This window comes from Pseudorca crassidens, chromosome 8, assembly GCF_039906515.1.
Source record: "Pseudorca crassidens isolate mPseCra1 chromosome 8, mPseCra1.hap1, whole genome shotgun sequence".
Taxonomy (NCBI): Eukaryota; Metazoa; Chordata; class Mammalia; order Artiodactyla; family Delphinidae; genus Pseudorca; species Pseudorca crassidens.
In genome coordinates this window covers 84,711,174-84,738,298 of record NC_090303.1, presented here as the reverse complement: position 1 = coordinate 84,738,298, position 27,125 = coordinate 84,711,174, and the positions used below count along the sequence as shown (strand labels likewise).

At 40.4% G+C, this 27,125-nt stretch overlaps 1 protein-coding gene across 2 annotated transcripts in view; it reads left to right on the top strand.

The window, feature by feature from the left end:
• The window catches only part of UBE2H (ubiquitin conjugating enzyme E2 H), a 100,233-nt gene extending 73,512 nt beyond the window's left edge, over positions 1-26,721 (top strand). For both annotated transcript variants that reach the window (XM_067746997.1, XM_067746998.1), the window contains exons 4-7: positions 1,212-1,251; positions 2,560-2,612; positions 17,447-17,575; positions 22,450-26,721. In XM_067746997.1, coding sequence (XP_067603098.1) covers positions 1,212-1,251; positions 2,560-2,612; positions 17,447-17,575; positions 22,450-22,574 — 347 coding nt within the window. In that variant the 3' untranslated portion in view covers positions 22,575-26,721. The remainder of the gene's footprint in view (positions 1-1,211; positions 1,252-2,559; positions 2,613-17,446; positions 17,576-22,449) is intronic.
• Positions 26,722-27,125: the final 404 nt, after the last annotated feature.

Below are 27,125 nucleotides of genomic sequence, written 5' to 3'. Positions count from 1 at the left end.
AGTACTGTCTTTATTTGGTTTTGTACCCTAAATAAGCACAGTGCCTGACACACAGATGTTGACCAGATATATTTTGAATGAATGAAAGAGAACATGTAAGGTGGGGGTGGGGTGAGGGAGGGTGGGATTGGGACGTGGTGATAGCCACTTAATAAGGAACTTCAATTTATTGAAAGGAGGGTACGGAATAAGGAAGTCTAAAAAGGAAGTAAGGGGACTTCCCTGGCGGTCCAGTGCTTAAGACTCCGTGCTTGCATCACAGGGGGCACGGGTTCAGTCCCTAGTCAGGGAACTAAGATCCCGCATGCCGTGTGGCACGGCCAAAAAATAAATAAATAAAATTAAATTTAAAAAAGGAAGTAAGGCGATAAGGATGACAAAATGAGGGCTTTGACAGTGGATCTCTGCTTTAGAATACTGTCATTTGCTTGTATACAAACTGATTAACTCACTGGTTTTGAGTTAGAAAATAATTTCTTTTTGGAATTTAAATATCAATATATTTGTTTAAAAGTCTATACATACTTGTTTTTCTAGGAATAAATCAAAAAATTTGAATCCCTGACAGATAACAGCCATCTTACAGAATTTTTTTAAACACCTTGCCTAATTTCTTGGTTGCCCCAATTTTAATCAAAACTGGGTTTCCTGGAATGAGTAGACTAAAGTTAAAGGAAATACTTTGGTCACTGTTCTTATGAAATCCTTTGCGGTTTGGAAGCAGTACTCCTTTAGCATTTCAGCAGCTTCATTCATGTTCCGCACACGGTGTAGCACAATGATACGAGTAACTGAGCTTCGGAAGGAGAAGTTCAAATGCAGAACCTCCACATTTAGTGATTGAACAATAAAACTTTGGGGAGGAAAGTCAGAGTAGCTTTCTTAACTTTTATCATGGCACTAGTTATAAACCATTTAGTACTATAAATTTTCTTGGCAAGTACCTTCATAGCTCAGAAAATAATTTCTTGTAATGATTATTTTGTATTAGAAGCTACATTGCTCTCAGAGTTTGCTCATTTGATTAGTAGAACTCTGATGTATTTTAAGTAATTGACACATTCAGGAGAATATAGTCTTACCAGTAACCAAAGATCTAAGATTGAAAGTAATGAGTTATCCTAATACTGAAATTGTTTCCGTACTGAAATACTTTTAAACTAATTGTTCTCTGGATACTTTTTGCTGCTAATTAACATCTCTTTTTACAGGATTCATGAATAAAATTTTCCATCCCAACATTGATGAAGCGTAAGTAACTGTTTAAAAATGTTTAAATCTTAGCAGCAGCTGCTCTTGGTTAGAGTTCATCTCTCTGTTATTAAAAAAACCTCAATTATCTTTTTGGATTTTAACAACAGATCGGACTGTAAGAATGGTCACTTCCATTATAGAATCCAGGACTACGATATTCCACCTTAGTTCAGGGTCCACTATTGGACTGCTTGGTTTTTTCCACTGTCATGAATGGGTCTTTCATTTCCCTTGATATCCAGCTAACATTTGTAATATTCCATATCTCTGTTCTCTTTGTATAGACACTGTCCAGAGATCTGTCTTCAGTGTACAGATTATATTATTTTCAGCCCTTAAAGTATTTCTCAGTCCTTGAGAGTAAAGCAAACAGTTAATGAATCTTAATTATCCCTTTCTTTCCTTCTAATATTTTATTAGTGATATTTTAAAATGTGATATCAGTGCCTCCTATTTTATACTTCCAGTGCTATTTAGAATACTATTTGTCCTGCAGTTTTTCCTTGTCATGGCACTAAATTTTGATATTACACACACGCACACACATGCATACATATGAAGTATTCTGAACTCTGAGAGGTTGTATGTACATATATACATCATGCCCCATGGTCCTTTAATACTTTCATGTATCAGTCATCTTAACAAGGATGTTCTCTTATATAACTGCAGTATAGTTGTCAGATTCAGGAATTACATATTAATGCAGTACTTTTTCATCTACTGCCATATTCTGGTAATGGACTTTTTAGCACTTTTTTTTTTCATTCATTAAAGGATCCAGTCCAGTATCATCTACTGCATTTAGTTGTCATGTTTCTTTAAACTACTTCAATCTGAAACCATTCCTCAGCTTTTTATAAAATTGACATTTTTAAGGAATAAAGACCAGTTATTTCATACTGTCCCTTAGTTTGGATTTGTCTGATTTTTCCTTATAATTAGGTTCAGAGTATGCTCTTAAGGCCAGAAAACCAAAAAGTGAGATTGTGTCCTCCTCAGGGTATCCTTTTTGGAGGCACACAAGTTTGTCTGCCCTGATAACCAATGGTAATTCTCATCACATGGTTAAGGTGTTGTCTGGTTTCTCCATTGTATAGTTACTGGTTTTCCCTTTCAATCTGTAAGTAGACACAAGACTTTGTGTATATTCTGCTCCCCATCATGTTTTCCCCAATTGGGATTCTTTGGTTTTTTTTTTTTAATCTATTAAAAATATTTTTCCTGATGATTAAACTAGTTGCCAAATACATGCAGCTAACTTTCTAATTTTTTTAAAAATGCCATTCTTTCCATCTGTTTCAGGTCAGGAACTGTGTGTCTAGATGTAATTAATCAAACTTGGACAGCTCTGTATGGTGAGTTTGGCCATGGAATATTTTTTAGAGATGTTGAGACACTGCCTAAAAAAATGTTGTTTGGATTTTCTTCTCTGGTTTAAAATGTTTTGTTGGGAATGGGAAAGGATTTTGAAAGCCGGTGGGAAAGTTTAATCAGTGAAAAAAACGTTTTCTCATGAGTACAGACTTTGGTTTAGCAGTGGAAGTTTGAAATTATCTTGTAAGATTCTGAAATTAATGTACAGTGTTACACATATGCAGACACACAAATACATACGCAGACATTTTATATATGTGTTATTCTGAAGCACATTGTATACATGTTTATCTGTAATGCCTTTTAGTTTTGGAAAAACTCTTAGGAATGTCCCTTTGAAATGAGATGGTGTATTAAGAGGTTTGGGGGATCATCATCTGTTTCAAAGGTGAAAACTTTGTTATGAAGCAAAGAATAATTTAGCCTTACCTTCAGTGCTGAAATTGACATATGATCTCTTACAGTGAATCAGCATGTAAATTGAGATCACAGAGAGAGAGAAGCCTTATCAGGCCTTGTAACTTGCTTGGGGAGCTAAAAGTATTTTTAAATATATTTAAAGTTTATTAGGGATACAACAAATCAATCTGTTCTCCCCACATGTCCCAGTTCTCAGGCTTCACAGACTCTCCCTCTTCTCGTGCACCCACCTCGTGAAGCTTCCCCTGATGCTCCAGCTGGAAGTAATCTCTGGACAGGCCTAAATTTTATAGCTCTTTTTTTGTGGCCTGCTTTTACTTTCTACCTTGTGTTTGTTGTCTGTGCCTACATTTTCTGTGCTACTGGATTATTTCCTGCCCTAAGGGCTGTCAGGGTGCTGGTCTGATTTGTGTTTAAGTCCTGGCACTCCTAGCAGGCTGCCTCGCACCAATGTGTTTGTAAGAATGAGTGGTACAGACAACAAACACTTGCTGAGAGGTGCAGAGCGGGAAAGATCACTTCAGGCTGGGGTTACCTAGAGACGGCCTCCCCTTGTTGGAGAGTTGTGAGACCTTTTAGCGGTCTTAAGGTACATAAGACCCCTTATTCCAGCCACCATCTGCAAGTCACCTTGTTTGTACTAGGATGGTGATAAGAATCACAGAGGTTGGTCACCAGCAGCACACAGTTAATCCTTTTTTTTTTTTTCCCTCCTCCTAATTCCTTCAAGAGTTATTTCCTCTGCCTGGAGTTACCCTCCCTGATCTTTGTGTAGCTGGCACCTTCTTTTATCATCTCAAACATGCTTCCTTAGAGAAGCCTCATTTCCTGGCCACTTGATCTGAAATAACGCCCCTCCATAGCACAGCACCCTCTTTAAAAACCTTAAAATTTATTTATTGTTTATCTTGTCCTATCAGATTGTAAGCTCCACAAGATCAGGGACTTTGTCTCATGTGTGCGCATGCGTGCATGTGTGCGTGTACATATGTACAAGTGCCTAAAGCAGTAGCCCATGTACAATGAGGGTTCACATATTTGTTGAATTAATAAGTGAATTAATCATGCCCAGTACTGTTTAACATGAGAGTTTTAGGGAAACAGCAGCTTATAAGGAGATGAGGCAACAAGAAAGGACATATACACTGAGGTTGGTTAAAGGGATTCCTTTTAAGATGGTTTTTCGGTAAAAATGTCTTGTGGCAGGTTGCCTGGAATATCTGATGTAATAATGTATTTTCTTAAACTGCATTCACATTGTGGAAATATACATAACTAAATGCTGCAAGCTGGTTCCAATGACAATAAAGTAAATTGGACTTTAGTTTAACTAATTCTTTTACTACTGACCAGAAGAGCTTTGTGGAAGAGGTTTGCTGATTGTCAAGTACCTCACATCTCAGAACAGATTTTTTTTAAATAACAGTTTTATCGAATTATAACTCACATACATAAAATACACCCATTTAAAGAGTGTAATTTGATGATAGTTTTTAGTATATTCACAGTTATTTACAACCATTCCCACATTTTTATCATAGAATATTTTTATCACCTCAAAAGGAAACCTTGTACCCTTTAGCTATCGTCCCCTCATTTCCCAGCCCCATCCCCCAGCCCGAGGCAATAACCAACCTTCTTGTTGTTTGTATAGATTTGCCTATTCTGGACATTTCTTGTAAATGGAATTATACTATATGTGGTGTTTTGTAACTAACTTTTTTACTTCATATAATGTTTTCAAGATTCATCTATGTTGTAGCATGTATCAGTACTTCATTCCTTTTTATGGCCAAATAATACTCTAGTCTACAGATACCATTTTTATTTGTCAGATGATAGACATTTGGGTTGTTTACACCTTTTAGCTATTATGAATAATGCCTCTATAAATATTTGTGCACAGGTTTCTCTGTGGACATATGTTTTCATTTCTCTTGGGTATGTACCTGGGGGTAGAATTGCTCGGAGATATGGTGACTTTGTTTAACCATTTGAGGAACTATTTTCCCAGGTGGTACCATGTTAACATTCCTGCCAGCAGGTGTATGAGGTTCAGAATAGACTTTCAAGCAACAGGCCAGCGTGACTAAGGTTTCATCACATCTATAAAATGTTAGAATATGTTCTTGTATTACCTTGCAAAGCATTTAGTAAGTAACAAGAATTAAACCACATTGATGAAAGTGAATTTTGATTTCTGTATTACATGTGTACAAGTTACCACTAAGTGTTCCATAATACAAGAACATGAACACACTAACAGGTAAGTGTAGGAAAGCAGGAAGAAAATTTTTTTTTTTTTTTTTGAAAATATTTTTATAGTATAGTCAAAATTATACTCAGCATGGGAAAACTGTTTTGACATTTTTCTCAAGTCCGAACTATTCCTCAAGAAAATTCAACATTTCTTTCATGGAAAGATTTAGGAGCAGGTAAATACAATCTATATGAAAGTACTGGTAGAAAGGGTTGGTTTAGATGACCTTGAAGTTTCTTTTAGACTTATCTGATCTTGAGATCTAAACTGAATTTTTATTACAAGCTGCTAAACCCTCCGGCATTGAAGGTTAGTTTCGTCATTGGTGAATTTTGAATCACTCAATTTCCTGCTGTGATTCTTGAATTTTAGTTCAAAGGACAAAAACAAATCTAACTTAATACGAAACAACTAATAGGAGAAAGTTGGCAAGTTAACACAGATATTCAACTGAAAAGCAAAAGGCTTAGCTTGGTAACCAAAACTTGTTTCAACTCTACTATATAATATGGTAAGGAGCAAGGAGTTACTTGTGAAATTTCCTGCAATTAGCTTTGCCCCAGGGCATGCATGTACTGTGCAATAGATATACATATTTTTATTATAACAGCAATTCCCAGATGAAATTCAGATTTATACTCATCATAACCTGATAATAAACAATGTTTATGTTTATTCCTCCACCACCCCTCACCAACTCCACAAAAGAAAATTGATTTCTGGCAGCCCATTTGACTCCTTGCCTCTGTTCTTCTCCTGTTTTCCTTTGCCAAGTGTACATGCAGTTTGTTCATTCAGAAGCTCAAAATTGGTATAATTGTAGTTTAATCACCCAGTAATTTAAAATTTTATATTTAATCTTGAAAGAGAGCATATTATAGTGGTTAATTTTGTAAAGAAGCTTGTCATCAATATGAAGCTATCTATTGAGTTTGAAGTTACTATTGTTACTCTTTGTGACATTAAAAGGAAAGTAGCAGATGCCATCACAGAATTGATTCATTTTGGCTTCCTGTATGATGGCATCTTTTTTTTTTTTTTTTTTTACATCCCTTCGTGCTCTTCCAGACAGGAATGATAAAAGCTCTGGAAAACTTAAAATTCAGCCAAGGGGATCTGGATTTCAATTTCAAAAACAACTGTAATTTTAAAGACTGATGAAAGGAAAGTTCATTAAGCCATAGGTAGCTTGTTTTCTGTTTTCCTTTTTACTCAAATATATTTTATCCATAGTTGTGTTTTCACCCCACACTCCTGGAAGCTCAGGTGCCTTCACTGCAGTACAGCTTCAGTTTCCCTCCCGCCATTCTGAGCCATGCATACATGACCCTCGTAAATTGTGTTTCTCTCTCCGACTTTCGTTTTACTCATTTCTTGACTGACTTGGTAAATTACTTATTTGTGGACTAAGTTGTGGACAAGTAATGTAGAAGACAATTTTCATATAAAATTGGGCAGTTTATAATTTTATTCTGGGCTTCCCTGGTGGCGCAGTGGTTGAGAGTCCACCTGCCGATGCGGGGGACACGGGTTCGTGCCCCGGTCCGGGAAGATCCCACATGCCACGGAGCGGCTGGGCCCGTGAGCCATGGCCGCTGAGCCTGCGCATCGGGAGCCTGTGCTCCGCAACGGGAGAGGCCGCAACGGTGAGAGGCCCGCGTACCGCATAAATAAATAAATAAAAATTTAAAAATAATTTTATTCTCACCTTTAGGGTTGCTAGCCAATGGACTGGATAGTTCTCTTATTTTGCTGGTGAGAAAAATCAACATTTGGGAACTTATTTCCCCTAGAGTCATTTGGGGGGGGCGGTCAGTAACAGACAAATGAGTTTGACTGCAACAAAAGGAATGCTTCAGGAACTTTGGGATTAGAGTTAGGAGAAACAGTGCTTCTTTTTACTAGGCATTTAGAAAAATTTTAAATCATAAATTTACTTAATAGTACTATGCTGTAACCTAATGATTTTGAGCGGCTAAATGAATTTAAGCCTTTTCGTGTTGGAAGTACATTGTTATTACATACCTCTTTTCAGTCAGGTAGCCTGTGAATCTTTCCAAACAACTCAAATTTTGGCTGAGGGTAACTTTATCTTAAAATAATGCTTTATGCTGCATGAGTGTTTGCTAGCTATGTTTCTAGACATTTTAGTATAGTTGCAGAGATAAGAGATACATTTATCTATCTGCATGGATGATTGAGTGGCCAGCAACCACTGTTTCAACAGGCTTGAGAACTCAGTATTGATCCATCCATGCTGGAATCACAAACATCATCCTGCTTTTGGAACAGCTGGATGTCATTATGAGTCTCCTAGACAGACCCAGGTAGAGCAGTTTCTTTCTAGTACTATGGAGAAAGGTCAGCTGTAGTAGATAAAGAAGAAATATGCTGAGTTTTGGATTTGATGGTTTCCACAATGCTAGCTCCATGATCCACCTCCTTTGTCTGCTTGTAAATATTTAGATTTGGTGTTGGCATGTGCCCCAGGAGTTTAATTAGCTATACATAGAAAAATGGGGCTTTCTTGGGTTGAACAACCTAGCAGAAATTCGTTAAAAACACCACATTCACTGACAGTCAGCATTAGAACCATGGAGTGGTCCAGGCTTTGTGCATCGTGGGATATGAGCCAGGCTACGGTCCTGAAAGACAGCCACAGCCATGTTTTTCTTTCTTTGGGGCTGTAGCTTCAGGGCTCCATTGTGATTTTATGGATTTGTTTTGTCTTCATTTGCTTGTGATCACTGTGTCTAGGTAAAGTCTTTCCCCATGCATGGTCATTTATCTTATAATTGCATGAAGTTATCTTGTTCTTTTCTGACATTAAAGACAAACTAAATTATTGCCTAGTAATTTAAAACTTTAATAATGAGTTTTAGTATGACTGTAAGAATACCCAACTAGCTAATTATACATTAACTGCCCTCATTTCTAGAAGGGTAATAACAAATCCTACTACCGTGTTTTAGCTTGCAATCTTTTAAGGTAAGCAGGGTCATACCAGGTTTAAACCAGGATGAATTGCCCTCTCAAGAACACCTAAGTAAGGTGGGAAGTGTTTTGAGATCGACATGGCAACAAGGGGAATGTTTTTTGGTGAACAAAAGTCTGTTTTCTTCATTCTGATCTATGTAGTAGCATTCATTTCCTTCTGCAGATCTCTACGGTTTAAATACATTGTGGAGAGGGAGTTGCAATTAGGCAATGGATGGAAGATGATTTTCTAAGACAGTGGAATGCTTTAAAACGTTCCATGTTATAAAACTACACACCTCTGGTTGGTGACCTGGTGGTCTGGCAGTTAGGATATATCTGGTATTCCACCAAGTTTTAATTAGTACCCTATGTCTTTGACATTGCTCTTTCCCACATACAACAGGAATACCTGTTTTTAGCTTGGAATACTTAAAAAAGTGTAATGGTAGTGTAGTGAGATTAAGTATATCTCTCAGGAATATTGCAAAAATTCTTCAAGTGTTTGCTGATTCTTATTAATTCCTGATGATTGCTCTCTCTCTTTTTTAAGAGGTGTGAGGAGAGAAGAGTTTTGTTTTTTGCATGCATGACCCTCTTCATGAGACTTTTATTCTATCTTTAAAAGATCCGCATGGACTAACACGAGATCACGTGTACATCTAATGAGTTTCACACTCTTTGTATATTTTATCCACACAGAAGACCCTCTCAGTTAAGTGATTGGACACATTCTTGAATATATCATCTGGGATACTGGTTTGCTATATGTATTATTCCATTAAAGCATGTTAGCATTCAGTGGCCAGCTGGTTCTGTGTCACAGCACCACACAAGTCTTTGTGGTGTTCTGCTTCAGCTTGCCACATGTGTGCCCTCAAACAGCTAGTAAGAGAATATTTAATCTCAAGGCCATTTCTTTTTTCAAATCTACCTGCTTATCTGAAGGCATTCCTCCTAATTGGCTTTATTGAGGTTTTCCTCTAGGGGATGTCTGTCACCTTTTAGGGCCCACTGCTTACTCAGTCTTTCATACATAACAACTGCTTGACTATATGCAATGCTGATCCTTCAGCTGAAGAGAGGTATAGGTTTCTGGCTCCTCCTCCTTTTAGGGGGTAGAATTTCACTGTTTTTAGTATTCACAGACTACAAGCAGAAGAAAATTAAAGTAAAAGACTCAATCATTAATAGTGCAACTTCTTAAGAGCTGACAAGAGTAGAAAAGATCTATTAATTAACCCAAAATTCTTAGATAACCTGAAGAAATCTGGAAATTTTATTTGTCCTCTTTCAGTCTTGTAAACTTTGACCACATATATGTCAGTGTGTTTTCATACATATAGTTAGATACCACCACCCCCCAAAAAAAAGGACAAAAAAAAAAAAACCTTGAGCAAATGAAATGGAATTTTATGATTGTTTTTATTTTGAACATGTAACTATAAATTCATGGCTTGCTTAGCAATATGATGAATTAATTACAGTTCCTTATAAGATGAGCAAAGTCAATCAGTGGGATTTTGAAAGGTCAGCTGATGATTTTCTCTAGCAAATCAAGGATAGCATGGGTTTGTTTGGTTTTTTAAAATTATTGTATTTTTGGCTGAGTTGAGTCTTGGTTGCTGCGCGCGGGCTTTCTCTAGTTGCGGTGAGCAGGGGCTACTCTTCGTTGCGGTGCGCGGGCTTCTCATTGCGGTGGCTTCTCTTGTTATGGAGCACGGGCTCTAGGCGCACAGGCTTCAGTAGTTGCGTCACGTGGGCTCAGTAGTTGTGGTTCACGGGCTCTAGAGCACAGGCTCAGTAGTTGTGGCGCACAAGCTGAGTTGCTCCGCGGCATGTGGGATCTTCCTGGACCAGGGATCGAACCTGTGTCCCCTGCATTGGCAGGCGGATTCTCAACCACTGTGCCACCAGGGAAGCCCCGGATAACATGGTTTTAATTCCCAGGTGATCTCAACTTATTTAGCCATCAGCTTCAACTATAATGGCCAAAAGCCATGGAAAGAGGAGGTCATAGTCATTGGTTCTGGTTCACTAGAATCTACTTCTTGTGGGTTTTTACCTCTCTGATTGTGAGCAGGACTTTTCCTTTCTTCCTCTCCTTTTAGCCCTGCTCCCTATTGAATTACAAAACAGTTAAATACCTTAAGGAGTCATGGCTAACTCAGTGATTCTGAGCTTTGGAAGCCAGGAGTCCTCCAGGAGGGAGAAGGTCAGTAAAGTGTAAGTTTGTTTGGATAGCATGCTTCTGGAGTACGAAGTTTTGTAGGAAAAGAAAAGGAACTTGCTCTTGATGGGAAATGACCTGAGTGTTTTAAGGAAGTGTTTTCTGCTTCCAAAGGTAAGAGTTTGGAGGCTGGAAGGCCATCCAGAGATGGTTGTCCTAATCCAGGTCTAGAAAGATACATTGGGCTTGATGTAGTTACATGCCAGTGGAAACAGAAGAGGAACTAGAGGCATTTCACTAGGATTAATAGTGAGTCTGGGAAATTGACTGAGTACATGGAATAAAGGAGGAAGGCCTAACCAAGGTCCTTCCAGAGGTTTGGAGCCGTCGATCTAGGTTTTAGGAGAAAGGAATAGGTTTTCAGGGAAATAATTTTAGGCATGTTTAAGACCAGAAATGTAAAGGACCAATTAGAAGGATTTGCTAGTTATCAGCATAGACTTATTTCTTTAAAATTGTGAGATGATGAGCTTCCTGGAGTAAGAGTATAAAATACACTCTGTATTAATACAAAGACCACAGAATTCACATTGCTGAGCAAGTGGCTGATGTCTTTCCAAACAAGTTTTTCTGTATGTTTTTTGTTTGTTTGGCTTTAAAAAGAAGGAACCCAGGGCCTCGGATATCTGGGGAACAAGGAGTAGGGTGAGAAAAGGGGGAAGGATAGGTGGCATTGGAGAAGGGAGAAGGGCTATGATGGCTGGTGGTACCTGGCCGTGACTGTGCTGTACCATGGTCGTGTTTTCTGAGTCACAGCATTTGGGGTGTTAAATCTGAAAAACAAACAAAGATTATGCAAGTTCAAGTCTCTGAGAGGACTGCCGGCTTGGTAATTGTGGTTCCTGATGGGGCTGACCAAGTCAATCTTTGGCATCCACAGGGTTTTAACCTGAAGATAGCAGTATGCTTTACAAAGGTTTCCATTTTAATGTTCAAAGGAAATAGAGGAAGAAGAAATAACTTATGGTCACTGGTTCATAAACAGCCAAGAATAAAACATGAGATATGTGATTCATCCCCTCCTGAGTGTCTTCTCTTTTAAGCCATGTACCCATCTTTTTGTGAGTCACCTGGAGTAGGGTGGCTTTACTTTAGGAATTGGTGCAGGGCGTCCTTGATGGTGCAGTGGTTGAGAATCCGCCTGCCAATGCAGGGGACACGGGTTCGATCCCTGGTCCGGGAAGATCCCACATGCCACGGAGCAACTAAGCCCGTGCGCCACAACTACTGAGCCTGCGTTCTAGAGCCCGCGAGCCACAACTACTGAGCCCGAGTGCCACAACTACTGAAGCCCACGTGCCTAGAGCCCATGCTCCACAATGAGAGAAGCCACTGCAATGAGAAGCTCGCGCACTGCAATGAAGAGTAGCCCCCCGCTTGCCACAACTAGAGAAAGCCCGCGCACAGCAACGAAGACCCGACACAGTCCAAAAATAAAAAAAAAAAAAATTGGTGCATTTTTGTGTGGGTGACTCATTTTAATTATTAATAAGTATTCCTTGAGGGATACAGGTAGCTGAAATTTCTTCTGAGAAGATGGCATATTTGTATTAATATTTTAGTCCTTTGATGTAGTTTGAAGCCTATTTTATAGTCATTTTTAGAAATGTGTATTTCTTCTTGTAAGGAGCTGCAGTATTCTCTTTTTGCAGATGAAGAAATTGAGATGCAGAGAGGAAGAGACCTGCTTTCCTACCTATAGTTTGGAATACCTCCACCTGGAGTGAATGATGGTGACAGCAGTGTGCAGAAAAAGGACAATGAAAGGGTCAGGGAGGGCTACTAAATTAGAACCTCTTCAGCAGCTTAGCTGTCAAGACCTAAACATTTTCTTGAGCTAGAGAACCCACAAGCACATAGCTCTTCCCATTTGGTCTCTGGGGTTAGGAGTGTGTAGAGTAGGTAGTGCATTTCTGCACACGTATCACAAACATGCAGATGCTAACCAATCCTAAATCAGAAGCCCTGGAGTAGGTATGCATATTTTGAAAAACCCTGTGGGTAATTTTAATGGACGAACAACCAGGACCTAGACTTGCCCAAGAACCATTGCTGTAGACTGAGTGGGATAAATGCTGCTTTTGATGAGAGATAAGTATAATTTGAGTGTTTTTAAAAATTAAATATGGATATAAATGATTAGTTTATGTGCCTAAGCTGAACTATGAGTGTTGTAATATTGTTAACATTAATACTGTAAGATCAGGTTGAAGAATCAGTCCTAATGGACTGCATTTTGGTAAGTGCTGATTTAGTCCAAGGCAAAAGTAAGAGCTGTTTGCTCATGGTAGACCATACTTATCAGGGTTCTTGGGACTTTCTTTAAAAATTAAGGTATCCAGGGCTTCCCTGGTGGTGCAGTGGTTGAGAGTCCGCCTGCCAATGCAGGGGACACGGGTTCGTGCCCCGGTCCAGGAAGATCCCACATGCCGCGGAGCGGCTGGGCCCGTGAGCCATGGCCGCTGAGCCTGCGCGTCCGGAGCCTGTGCTCTGCAATGGGAGAGGCCACAACAGTGAGAGGCCCGCGTACCGCAAAAAAAAAAAAAAAATTTAGGTATCCAGTAATGGGGGCACCTGACTGTAATCTCTAGATTGTGCGATCCATGTCTGGTTCTCTCCCTTCCAAAAAGTGGAAGGTCAGTGTTTTTTAAAAGACTTTGGAACTGATAGATGTTTTATATTATTAACAATTCTAGGGGGAAAAATTTTTATTATGATGGATTTTTCCAAAGATGAGTATCTTTATTTCATTCTTGGTTTATGGTTTATGTCTCTTCTGCTAGAATATTTATCTTGAAAGAAGATTTTGTGCACATCTGCATGTTTGAGAGATATTTCTTTGGGGAGGAACCTCTCAATGGTAGTCATTCTGTTAGCCACTTTCAGGAATACTTTACTGCTTTAAAATGGCCATGGCAACAACATCCTGGCCTTCAAAAGCTGTCATCTTTACCCAAAACTGGGCTGCGTACTTTTCCTTTCCTGCTCTTCTGTTTTAGAGGTGTGACTCAGCACATCTGTAAAATGGATCAAAAGTATGTTGATGTCGGAAGACAGTAGACACAGGAAAGGAGAAACCAATAATTGAGGGTTCTTTTTTTTTTTTTTAATTGAGGGTTCTTTTATTTGTTTGGAACAAATACATAGGCAAAGCCACTTATTGGTAGCTTGAAAAACTTAAAAGTAATGGTGAGGGGTATAAAATCTTTTCCTGGAACACATGAAACACCTAGTTATGAGACATGTTGTCTGCAATATTTCTCAAGTCCTGAAGTGCTTCTGAACTTAAAACCTGCACTTTATTTTTTTTTCAAGTTTTTTGTTGTTTGATAGGAACATTCAGCTGTTAATCTTTTGGGGGCAGCACCAATAATGCTGATGTGGCAGGAGAGGCCCCCAGTTTACTCCTGAACATTCTCTGCTTAGAGACCATCCTGTTGGCCTTGAACACGTGAGAAAGAAAAACTTTGGGGAGGAGGGTGGCCATTTCTGAAGGTATACAGTTTGATGCAGAGATGTGGGGAGCTTTTGCCATCATGGTTGAGACAGTGTTCCTTTCATCCACTAACAGAAGCAGTGTAGTGCATAAGCCCAGGTTTGAAACCCAGCCCCTTGGACAAGTTACCTAACCTCTCTGTGCCTCATTTTCCCCATATGCAAAATGGAGATAGTAATGGTACCTACCTCATTGGCTGTAGTGAAATTAAGAGTGTATATAGGGGCTTCCCTGGTGGCGCAGTGGTTGGGAGTCCGCCTGCCGATGCAGGGGGCGTGGGTTCGTGCCCCGGTCCAGGAGGATCCCATGTGCTGCAGAGCGGCTGGGCCCGTGAGCCATGGCCGCTGGGCCTGCGCGTCTGGAGCCTGTGCTCCGCAACGGGAGAGGCCCGCGTACCGGGAAAAAAAAAAAAAAAGAGTGTATATGTAAAGTGTTTACAGGGCCTGGCTTGTAGTAAGGGCTGTGTAAGTGTAAACTCTTGCTGCCATTACTATTACTGTTACTATTATTAGTGTTACTGTAACTCTGCTTTGGGATCATGTTCAGTTTGTAAAACTTGGGGTTCACACCCCTTTTCTTCTTAATTTGCTTACCTTTTAGCATTTTCTACCATTGCCTTGATAACCCACCCACTTAAGGATAAAGAGAGGAAAATTTTTTTCAGACTTTCCATGTTTTATTAAATGTTTCAAACATATGCAAAAGTAGAAAGGACACATTTATATGCAAATACTATTTTTAAAGGCAAAAAAAGTAAAGTGTCATTTGAAGTGTGAAAATACAAGCCTTTTGCTTTGACATAACTTTCTTAAAATTTTTATTTACTTTTAATTTTTCCTTTTTTTTTTTTTTTTGGCTATGTCAGGTCTTAGCTGGGGCACACAGGATCTTCATTGAGGCCTGTGAGATCCTTCATTACAGTGCGTGGTCTCTTCGTTGTGGCACTCGAGCTTCTCTCTAGTTGTGGCCTGCGGGTTTTCTCTCTCTAGTTGTGGCGTGTGGGCTCCAGAGCGCATGGGCTTTGTAGTTTGCAGCACACGGGCTCTCTCGTTGAGGCATTCAAGCTCGATAGTTGCAGTGCACGGGCTTAGTTGCCCCACGGCATGTGGGATCTTAGTTCCCTGACCAGGGATTGAACCTGTGTTCCCTGCATTGGAAGGCAGATTCTTTACCACTGGAGCACCAGGGAAGTCCAACATAACTTTTAAAATATTCTTATGCATAACTTTTAAAATATTTTTATGCATCATACTGTGTACATCATTGTAATTCTAGAGAACATAATATTTTACAGACTTTCTCTATTCAGCATTAGAACATAAGCATTTTTCTCTGTCCCTTAGCCTTTACAAATAGTTTCAATGATTTTGTACCATGAATAGTTATTGGTTTGTTAAATATGTTGCTTCCTTTAAAACATATATATGTAAAACAGCAGTGAAAATCCTGCCATGGATGGTTGGGGTTATGTTGGAAGATCATTTTTGTTTTGCTTTTTTGATTAAGGATCTCTGCATTTGTTTCCTGGTACGTGGGAATTTTACTTTAATGTGATTCTTTGGAAAGTTGGCCTTATCAGTAATACCAAGTCCCTAACTTGGGGTTGAAGGTAAACCTGCTCTGTGTTAGTATCTGGTGCATGAGGATAGGACTGTGCTGGCTGTCATGAAGTACAGCCAGCACAGTCCATATATCACTCTGTAGACCTGAGTGGTCCAATATGGGATCTACTAGCCACATGTAGTTATTTAAATTTAAATTAATTAGAATTAAAGATGAAAGATTTAGTCCTCACAGTCAAACCAGCTATATTTCACGTGCTCAGTAGCCACATGGCTACCGTATTGGTAGCAGATGCAGATCATTATCATCATTGCAGAAAGTTCTATGGAATAGTGCAGCTCTAGGTTTTTTTTGACTGCTCAGTTTTTTTACCTTATAGTGACAAGGATGATCTGCTTCTCATAGGATTTTCTAGAGCAGAGGTCAGCAAACGTTGGCTGCCTGATTTTGTGTATAGTTTTATTGGAACACAGCCACACCCATCTGTTTATTATCTATGGCTGCTTCTGTGCTAGTGGCAGGGCTGAATGTTGAGTAGCTGTGACAGACCAGATGTGGCCCACCAAGCCTAAATTAGTATTTACTCTGGCCCTTTACGAAAAAGTTTGCTGACCCCTTTTATCTAGACCAGGGTTTCTCAACCTCAGCACTATTGACATTTTGGTCCCAGATAATTATTTGTTGTGAAGGGCTATCCTGTGCATTGTGTTGTAGGATGTTTAGCAGCATCCCTGGCCTCTGTCCAGTAGACGCTAGTGGCACCCCTGCACCTTCCCCCACCCGGTTGTGACAACCAGAAATTTCTCTACACATTGCCAAGTGGCCGCTGGGAAGCAACATCACCCCTGGCTGAGAATCATTAATCTAAAGTGACATGGCTTGACAAAACATTCACTTACAATACTGCATGAGAGCACTCACTCTAAAACAAAATCCATTAGAAAAGCAGAATAAATTGAAGAGTAGTTTCTATGCTACTATACTTTATTCCCTCTTGAAACAGAAATGTTTTTAATAAAACGTGATGAGTAACTAGAGTGGGCAGAGAGATGGAAGCGCTAAGGTTCCACAGTTCACTGTCTGCTAACTGAGCAGCGAATAGAATGGAAGTTAGAGCATCTCTGAAGTTATGTGGATGTGTGGTTTATTTTACAGGTTTTCAAGCCCTACTTCCTTTATAAAACACTAGGTAACTGCAGGGTTTTTGTTGTTTTTGCTGTGTATGTAGATGTGCACCCAGCACCTTGTGCTGAATCTAGTAAGAAGGGAGTTGTTAATGTTTATTAAAATGATTATTAATAAAAGCAGTAAATTGGTACTTATCTGTCTTATGATTATGATTTTAAGTGATTCATATAGGTTCCTACCCTCATTACCTAGAATAATTGAAAAACTGGTTATATTTACCTCCATTAGAAGTTAGGAGAATTGAATTAAATGTCAAGGCTTATATAATTGTATTCAGTTCTTTTAAGATCTGGTGCTTGAATACTTTCAGAGTGGGGATTTTCAAAGCTGTAGAAAATGGCGATGTTAAGAAATTAACTGCTTGCTTTGTAAGAATGTAGAGTGCTGTACAGTATTGGGGTACAAGTTTTAATAAACCATGTAGTATTTCCAAAATCTCAGTTTACAGAGTGGAGTGAATTCGAATTGGGACAGTTGCCTTTCAAAGAGAATACCAAGTGTACCTGGTTCTTCAAATTAAAATTAAAAATTGGTATTGAAAGGAATATATAAGTCACATGTAATGGACCACTATTTTATGAAAAAATATCAGTGTAGTTAAATATGTTGACTACTGAATTCAAGTGAATTTTAGGTGAACTTGCTTGTTCCATGCATGATATATTTCTTGCTTGTTTTTCAGATCTTACCAATATATTTGAGTCCTTCCTGCCCCAGTTGTTGGCCTATCCCAACCCCATAGATCCTCTCAATGGTGACGCTGCAGCTATGTACCTCCATCGACCAGAAGAATACAAGCAGAAAATTAAAGGTAAGGCAAATAGCTTAGCCTTGAGACAGAAGAACTTAAGTCTATTAGGTTTTGATCATTAAAAGCCCTTCTTAGTTACTCGTAATTTTTCTCAGGCCTAAAAAGAGACAGCTGTGGGCCAGAGCAGAGCTCACTAGCCTCTGTAGATTCAAGGGTCAGAGACACCTTTAGAAAGCTGGAGGTTTCAGCAAGAAAGGAGAGAGAAAGCAAAAAAGGAAAGATGAGGAAATGGGTGACTTATTAGTTGGGTGGTAAGTAGACATAACCCTGCCAGAAATCCCTGTGACCCCCTATATGAAAGAACCTTTGCTTTCATTTGCTTCCTCTTGTCTTAGAAAATTAGAAAATTGGACTGGAGAGTAAAGTATTAATTGAAAGGCATAGTCTCACATTGGTTTATAAATGGAATCATCCTGGCCCTTCAGGACAGCAGTTAACTTTGGGAGTTGGGAAATAATTACCAAATTCATCTTTAGACTTTGTTTTATTATATCATTTTACCTGTTGAATAAAAATTACCCAACTGGCTTCTTTTCTTGGTCCCATACTGATTTGCTTACATTTTGGGAAGTTTACATCGAAGGCACATTTCTACTGCAGATACCTGGCCCCAGTGCCCTGGTGCTATGGATTTTTCTATTAAAACTTAAAATGTGCTATTAAAGTTTAGAAATGTGCAAATGGTGGTAGCACTAGTTAGCTCATCCTTTAAGATTTAGGATCCTGTTTTCCCATTCTCAGTTTACAGGCTAATGGGACACGAATTTCATTAAAATGAAAATGTGGCTGTGAAAGAACAGCTAAAGCTACACACAGGGTTACCAGCATTCACCACGTTGTCCTTTTACTTCTGTGTATGTTTGAGAACTTTCATAGTGAAAAGTCTAGATACATAAAGTTCCACCAGAAAGGAGAGGAGTTCAAAGTCCATGAAAATAAGCCTACTCTTCTTAACAAATGGCAGGCATTGGTATTTACCCAATTTTTAGCTTGACTCGTTCATCTGCACAGCAGCTCAGAACATGGGCTTCTGCAAAGTGTATAGCCCCTCTGAGTACATTTGCAGGAGATGGCAGTAGAAATAATTTATGAGAGCCCAGAATGCATAGGTCTTCACTCTTAAATATGAAAGTATGAGACAGGATGTGAGCATCTGGGCCTATTTGTTGAACAGTAGTTTTTCCTTTTCTTCGTCTTCTCATTCTTCCCTGGTCTCGTAGGGTATTGTTTGGTACTTTTTGTTGAGATAAAGTAAAAATAAATCTACTCTAATTAACTTACTTAGGTCTCAGGTGCTTTGCAAATTAATATCTAATTTATGTAACCAGACATAGCCAAAGAAACATAATTCAAGAAAACATGTATTTCATTTTTAACCAGATAAAATTCTGTTATGAGACTGTCTTACTTTGACATAAGAATCACTTAACAGTGTCTGCAACCCACAGATATCTCTGTGCAGAGCATATTTCTATAGTTCTTGTATTCATTATGCCTCTAACACTATTCCTGTTTTAGTACATATCTGTTATAGTCCCAGTTACAAAAGGAACCTAACCTACGTTTTTATCTTTGAACAGCAAGCTCTAGCTTAGGGGGCTCTAGATTTCTGAAACATTAGTGTTGGCTATCACTTCCTTAGTAATCTGAGAAGATCATGACTATCAGACCTGAGCTCACCCCAGCTTCCTACCTCTATATATATCGGGGCCCCCCCCCGCCCCCGCCAATCTTTTCTTTGTTTCTTCCTACAGGAAATAAGAGATCTTATTTCTCGGACCCAGTCCCCCCACCAACATGATCTTGTTCTCCATTTATCCTTCCTCCTAGCACTGTTGGTCTTCCTTCTCTTCCTGGTTACCCACCACCCCCATACTCAAAGGTATCCCCATGTCGGAAGCCTTTATCTGTTTCTGTGGACTCCTTTAGGAGTCCTGCTGTTTGTTTCCCCTCCTCTCTCCTCTTTTTTTTTTTTTTTTTTTTGTGGCTGCATTGGGTCTCACTGCTATATGCAGGCTTTCTCTAGTTGCGGCGATCAGGGGCTTCTCCTGTTGTGGACCACGGGCTCTAGGCGTGCGGGCGGGCTCAGTAGTTGTGGCTCACAGGCTCTAGAGCACAGGCTCAGTAGTTGTGGCGCAGGGGCTTAGTTGCTCCACAGCATGTGGGATCTTCCCGGACCAGGGCTCGAACCTGTGTCCCCTGCATTGGCAGGAGGATTCTTAACGACTGCACCACCAGGAAAGTCCTCCTGTCTTCTTAATCATTTGGATTTTTCTCATGACCCATTTTCCTCTCTGCAGCTTTGGTATTTTACCCCTTACCTTTCTGAAAACTTTTCTCGTTCCATTCCTAAACGTGATCATTCTCATAAGATTTGGGTCCTTCGGCCCCTCTCTCCTTCCTCCACCCGTTAGGGAGCTAATTCACCCCTTACCGCTTTAGATAATCCCCTCCAGGTAGTCAGTTTCCACGCCTGACATCTGAGGTCAGTGTATGTAACCTTTCTTACCGTGAACATGATTCATATTTAGTTGGTGCTATTTTATCTTGTAAATTATTGGGCTTCCCTGGTGGCGCAGTGGTTGAGAGTCCGCCTGCCGATGCAGGGGACACGGGTTCGTGCCCTGGTCTGGGAAGATCCCACATGCCACGGAGTGGCTGGGCCCGTGAGCCATGGCCGCTGAGCCTGCGTGTCCAGATCCTATGCTCCGCAATGGGAGAGGCCACAACAGTGAGAGGCCCGTGTACCGCAAAAAAAAAGAAAAAAGAAATATTGGACTGTCTGTAGGATGGGGCACCGTTGGAGCTGTCTAAAGATATGTCACTTCTCAAAAACCTTCCCTGAGTGGCATCTTAGCCTGCCATTCAGGGCTCTCTGTTACTGTGTGTGATCTACATCTTTGCCTTTACTCCTCTAAATATATCAATATGTAACGCACAAATTGGATGAATTTTAGATACCCAACTGTATCTGCTTCCTTAGTTCTTCAGGGAGAGTTTTCAACCATACAGAAAAACAGAGTGACTTAACTGCGTACCCACTATCCAACTGTAGCAAAACCTGTACATTTTGCCTTACTTGCTTCAGATTTTTTAAAAGAAAGAAAACAAATATAGTTCTCTCTTAATGTGTTTTAATATCCCAGCCACTTCCTTCTCCCCTGTGCTTCGGCGAGGCTGTCTATGCCTTTCCCCTGGAGTGGCGTCTCCTATGCTGCAGCTGCCAGAGCTGCTTCAAGGGTCAGTGCAGATACTGCTTTCCTGGCTCTCAGGAGCCACAGTCCCTTCCTCCTGCTTCCCACTGATGGCACTTAACCCCCTAACTGCTTTTATCTTTGTCTGTGTTTCCTGCTCATTAGTGACCTTGCTCTTCATTTTTCTATCTCCTGAAAGGCCTTATCCCAGTAAGCACTTAATACACATTGGTCTCCTTGAATATACTGAAGAAGGCTGATAGTGTCGACTTACAGTGTCCAAGAGCAGTGCCAAAGTGCAGCAACTTCTTTCTACAAAGGAAGAAAAAGCCAACCCAATAGAGAATAAAAATACAATTTCTAAGACTTCAGTAAACATTTCTCTCACTCAAAAAAATGAAGGCAAGTTCCTACCTAGCCAGGGGCTTTTGATATCTCAGCATAAAATTTTGCTCCAATGAATCTGTAGGGGTGTAAGTCAGAAGCCTGCAAACTTTTTCTGTAAAGGCCCAGATTTGGCCACATATGGTCTCTGTCACATACTCATTCTTTCTTTCTTTCTTCCTTTTTAACAGCCCTTTGAAAATATAGAAAATAATCTTAGCTCGCCCTGCACTGCATCATTCAGACTTGGCCCATATACCTTCTCTTCTAGTCCCTGCAACTCCATAGGAGGAAAAACAAAGCATTCAGACGTGAGGATGTGTTTTTCTGGATAGGATTCTGTCCTGTCTTTTCATATTGTGTGTAGGCTACTTACTTGAAAAACCATCTGCACCTAGAGTTTTAGGAAAACGTTTAATTGTGTATTCAGCAGTTCTTAACATTTTTTTCAGCTAGCAGCTACAGCCTAGGCTATAGCATCATAAATCTTCAGGTAAATAAGTTAATAGGTGGTAAAGTCACTCAGGCTAGCTGTGTCCCCAGGTAGCAGCTCATTCCTGAGCAGATTGAGAGACTGTCTTCACCAGCTGCTTCAAAAACCTGACAGGCAGGATCTGTTTAGACTAAAATGTATTTCTAAAATAATAGATTTGGGCTGACTGTAATTATATAACTGCAAATCTAAAAATGATGGGGGATTTCCTTATAAGTTACTATGGAATCATAACTAGTCCTGTTCTATCTGGGGGGAGAATAGTTTTATTAACATAGAAAGTAAAAGAAAATGTGAGGTTTACATTTCCCCCGTCCATCAAGTTTGGAGGAGTGCAGCCATATCAGTAGGCAACAAGGAGAGAGTGGGAGCGCCCTGGCTGGAAAACTGGGGCCTGGTTAACCCCAGACACTGTCCTGGACGTCTGCCGACCTTCCTGAGCCTTGCAGGCGAGGCCCAGGGTGCTCTGCTGTCTTCTACACATCCACGTGGGAGGTAATGGCCCAAAGAAGATCTAGCATGGTGGTGCAGTGTATCTGTTCCCCTGCAAATCAAGTGTTCAAATTTGCCTCTCTTACTAAGAGGGTGAAATGCATAAACTCCAAAGACACCTCCCTGCACAATTTTCCCCTTAGCTTTAGTGACTATAATAACTGTCATCTTTGTCATTGTCTGTTCCCTACTTCCCAAACCGAATAGGGAAAGCTTGAACCTCCCTGGGACTTGCCAGCTTTGGGGTCGCTGAAGCACATGCCTGCCTGCTCACTATCCTTGTGTTTTTTTTATCCCAACCCCCTGTGCAGAGTACATCCAGAAATATGCAACAGAGGAGGCACTGAAAGAACAGGAAGAGGGCACCGGAGACAGCTCATCGGAGAGTTCTATGTCTGACTTTTCGGAAGATGAGGCCCAGGATATGGAGTTGTAGTAAAAAAAAGCACCTGCTTTTCAGAAAGACTATTATTTCCTAACCATGAGAAGCAGACTATAATATTCATATTTAAACAAAGCAATTTTTTTTATTACTAAACAAGGTTTTTATGAATAATAGCATTGATATATATATATTATATATCACCCTTTAGATCTTGATTTCTTGGTCATTTCTCAACCTGAGGTGCATAGCATATTCCCACATTCCATTTTGGTAGCAATATGCAGTCCGAATGCATGCATTCATAAGTCCATTTAGCCAAGTCAGCCTGTGTGCTACTGAACTGTCAAAAGAAACAGCCGCTCTGATAGATAGACATGAGTAAAAATAACAGGAAAAAGTTGCTTCTTTTATTGACGGTTCCAAAGAAACAAACCAAACCAACCAGCTCTTGGATGTGAAGATAGAATAGTACTTTTTCAAACTGGAAAGGAAGAAATTGGGGAGGAAAAGCCCTGCTTGGGAGCATTTAGAGCCAGCCATGTCAGAATCAGAGCTGCTTCTTCCTGTGCATCCTAGGTGGCCCCATTTCTGTGGAGTAACAGTATAAAACAGGGAGCTAATAATTTTTTTGACTTGGATTTTAAGTACATTTTTATATGTAGATTCCTGCCCTTCTCGCTACCAGGCCCTGCAGCCACAAGTGTTTTGCTTTGGAGAACCTTTTGGAAATGTTTTCTGAATCTGATTCTTTTTCTTGGGGGTAGAATTTGTAATCCAAACCTGTTTTTTGAGAGGACAGGACAGGAAGAGAAAAGTGACTGGGAAGATGTTTCCTCTCATCCAACACGTGCAGAGTCACATCCTCATCCTATTGTTGGCCACTGTGAGACTGCTACCCTGGACTCAGAGCTTTATATTGAGGATGGTTGTGGGGTTTGGTTTTTTTTTTTTTTCTTTTTGGTGTGTGTGCATTGTGCTTAGGTTGCAAATTTAATCTTCACCTACCAAGAGATGGCCTCCTCCTTGGACAGCCACTCAGTGGACCATTAGACTTGGGAAGAAGACCCTTCTGGTGGCTGTGACTCCTGGGTACTCTCATTCAGGTTTTGATTTTGTTTTCCCTTCTGCTGCTGCTCTTGGCAGCAGCCTGATCATCGTCTGCTCGTGGGAGTGGGAAATAGGTATTTTAGACCCAACTCACATTCTAAATTTAAAATGAGTAATAATTGGAACAAATAAAGGTTCTTGTACCCAAAGTGACTCTACATGGGAAAAACAAACAGCTTTTTTTTTTTCAGAGTGAGACTGAATAGGAGGAAAGGATTCAAAAATATGATGTAGAACAGGTTTTGAAGGAAGAGAATTTTCTCTCCTGTATGTGTTAAGAGGAAATCAGTTTAAATGCCTGCTAATCAAATGTTTACTCAGCTAACCATATGTCCAGGTTGCTGGCAGAGTTTCTTTCAGATCTGAGTGTTGCCTGCTGAATTTGGAGAACTTCAGACATTAGCTGGTGGGGGGGGTGGGGGGGTGGTTGACACAACCAGTAGGACAATAGCAAAATTAGCCAATCCTGAAATCTTCTCGAGATGATTTTTGAATGTCCTACTGGGATAATTTAATCCTTCTCTCTGTGTGTTTTTAGTTTATAAGTGCTATATTCTGCAAAATTTGAGTCAATGAGATTGAAGATACCCTATCTTTTTTATTCAAAAAGCACAATCTTTTCTTTGAAAATCTATATAAAGTACAACTTGTTTTTAGCATGATTATTTTCCTAAATAAAAACAAAGAATTTACTTATTTTATGTTAATTACGGGCATGAAGCAAAAGGTTTTCTTTTTTAAAAAAAAAATTAAAAGTGCAGTTATGTAGGGCTGTGGTTAGTTAACCGTACTGAGTTATCTATCTAGCATTTGTGGCTTGTTGGAAGGGTAGTATTAACTATTTAACATGTAATGGAGTACTTTAACTCTTATCTAGCACGTTGTCTTCTCATTACTTTGGGGGAGGGAGGGTCTCTGCTGGCACTGTCTAACTTGCTTACCTGCTGAATTAGCAGTTTGCTTGTGCTATAACCGTTATTTGTAGGTGCGACTTAGGGTAGGCTTAAAGTGCTGGGTGGTGATTTGAGTTCAAACAATAAAAAACTGTATTTTTTCAATATTGTATAAACAATAGTGTTCTAATTACCTTTCAAAGAAAATAATGTCCAGATAATAATTGCTTTTAATCTTGTCAAAAAACAAAAACAAAAACTAGTAGAACCAAGTTTAGGGATGGTATGTGAGCAGTGCCACAGCTCTGCTCCCTGACTAAATCCATGTTTCTCTAACCAAAAGACATCAGCTTGCCTGTGATCGAGAACTCCAGCACTAGGAATCTGTTGGTGCAGAATTTCCAAATGAAGATGTGTTGGAGGTTGCAGGGGTTAAGAAGCAGATCTGAGTATGGCTACAGTGTGTATGCACGTGTGTGCGCGCCCATCCAAGTCTGTGTGATAAAGGTGTAACTAGGCTTCTCTGCTAGCACTGGAAGCTCCTGGAAATTGCTGCTCAGATCACACTGTACCCTCTCATTCTGTGCAAGTCTATCCTTTTTGGGCACTAACCTTGATCCCATGCATGTTTTTGGCTCTGTGTGGAGCTTTTCCTCTCCACTTGGAAATTGACTTTTGATATGTTGAACAGAATCCCTTCTTACACTAACTTTTCGTCCCTTCCCTGTGCCTGGGAGAGGTAGGAGTAGGAGAGGAAGCTGGAAGAGGGCCTGGCTGTGATTCTGAGGACTCTGGGCCCCCAGTAGTAGATGGTAGAGTGAGTCTGGAGCAGGGGGTGGTATGACACCAAAAGCTTTTACACGTTGTCCCATCATAACACTCAGAGAAGCATTCAGAGCCCCTCAGAAAGGCTGCACATTATTGCTTTTAAAGGTGGTGGTGGTAGGTCAGAGCTGCTTCTGGCAGTTTCCCTTCCCTTCCCTTCCCTTCTTTAGTACCCATCATTTTTGAAATCCTGCTTGTGGTTTACCAGCGCAAGCCATTCTTTGCCCCTGTTCAAATGACTGAGCTCCAGCTCTCGCCAAACACCAACAAGCAAGATGGCTGCACCACAGCAGCCTGCAATCCGCTACCCTCCAGCCACCCCAGCACCGGGGCCTCGTGGGTTGCGTTTTAAGGTAGCCAACCTAGACACTGGCGTATTTGCTCTTTTGTCTTCAGTTGTATCGCGCTACTTGAGGTTGCTGTGCAGTTTCAACCAGCGTTTTATACTAGTGAGATAATTATCAGAAGTTGCCATATCTCTCTCCAGTACCTAACGTTTTTCTTCCACTCCAAAAGCTGTTCTAATTGCCAACTGGCTGATCTAAGCTCCAGAAGAGTGTCTCCCCTCGAAGGAATTTTTTCCCTCACAAGGCTCCCTGAAGCCCTAGTTGGCCTTGGCCTGACACTTGCTTTTTATTAGGCCTCCTATTGGGATGGCTGAGAATCATGAAAGACAGATCCTCTGCTAGCCCCCGTGGTGAAGTTGTTAGATACCAACTTTCTGGGAACTAGTGTTTGACTTTAAATGGCATGTGACCCTTCTGTGTTCTAGGGACTCAATTAGAAAAGTGAAAGCCATTAACAAAAGTTAGAGTTTTATTCATCTCACCAACTTCCTGACTGGGTTCACAGCCTTGTTGACTGAAATCATTTCTGATTGAGCTCAAAGACCTGCATTTCTTTGGACTTCTGAATCCATGTTCATATTTTCTCTGGCCACTGAACACCTTGGTGATTCCATTAGGGACTGAATGGAGTGGAGGCCCCTTGGGGGGAAGGGAGAGTAAACCCTCAGGTATGCAGTTTCTCCACTCACCTGAGGAAGGGCCAGGACTCTTAATTCAGCAAATATTCATCTTGGCCGTGGGCTTGGGAAGAAATGGCCATTATTTACTGATTGTATTTGGTACATATTGTGTGATACTTGAAGAGATAAAAGGGACTTACCAGCCCTTAATTGAAATCTAAGCTTTTTATCACTTATTTTTTCCTTGCCCCCTCTCCTCCCTTCCACCTTTTACCTTGCATTGTGATGATCTAGTGGGCACTTCTGTCAACAGGACAAATGCCTCCTCTGACTATAACCTCTTAATAGTTGTGTATAATGAAAACTGTAAACTTTTTTAAATAAAATGTGTATATACCTTGGCAAATGGCTGGACCTTGATCAATAAGATAATAGCCCCCATGATTACTAAGCCCGATATTTTAGAACACCCTCCCTACTCATCCGGCTCCTCTGAGCAGCAGACGATGGCTTGCTTTTTTTTTTTTTTTTTTTTTTTTTAACTGAGACTCTCTTACGAGGCAGGTGACTGGGTTAGTTTGGGAAGGGATTGTCATATGTAGGCAGTAGTAACTGAGAGGCCCTGCCTACAAGAGCCCTACCCCTATACCTGGAGTGGCAGGTGACTGCTGGCTATAAACAGGGCTGGCTCTGAGGCTTCTCTACCAGAGCCTTGAAAAACCATCTGTTCTGTGAAGTCCTGTAGCCTGGAGGACCCCGCCTACCCCCATGTGGATCAACAGGTATGGCTCCTGTGTTGCTGTTCAGCCC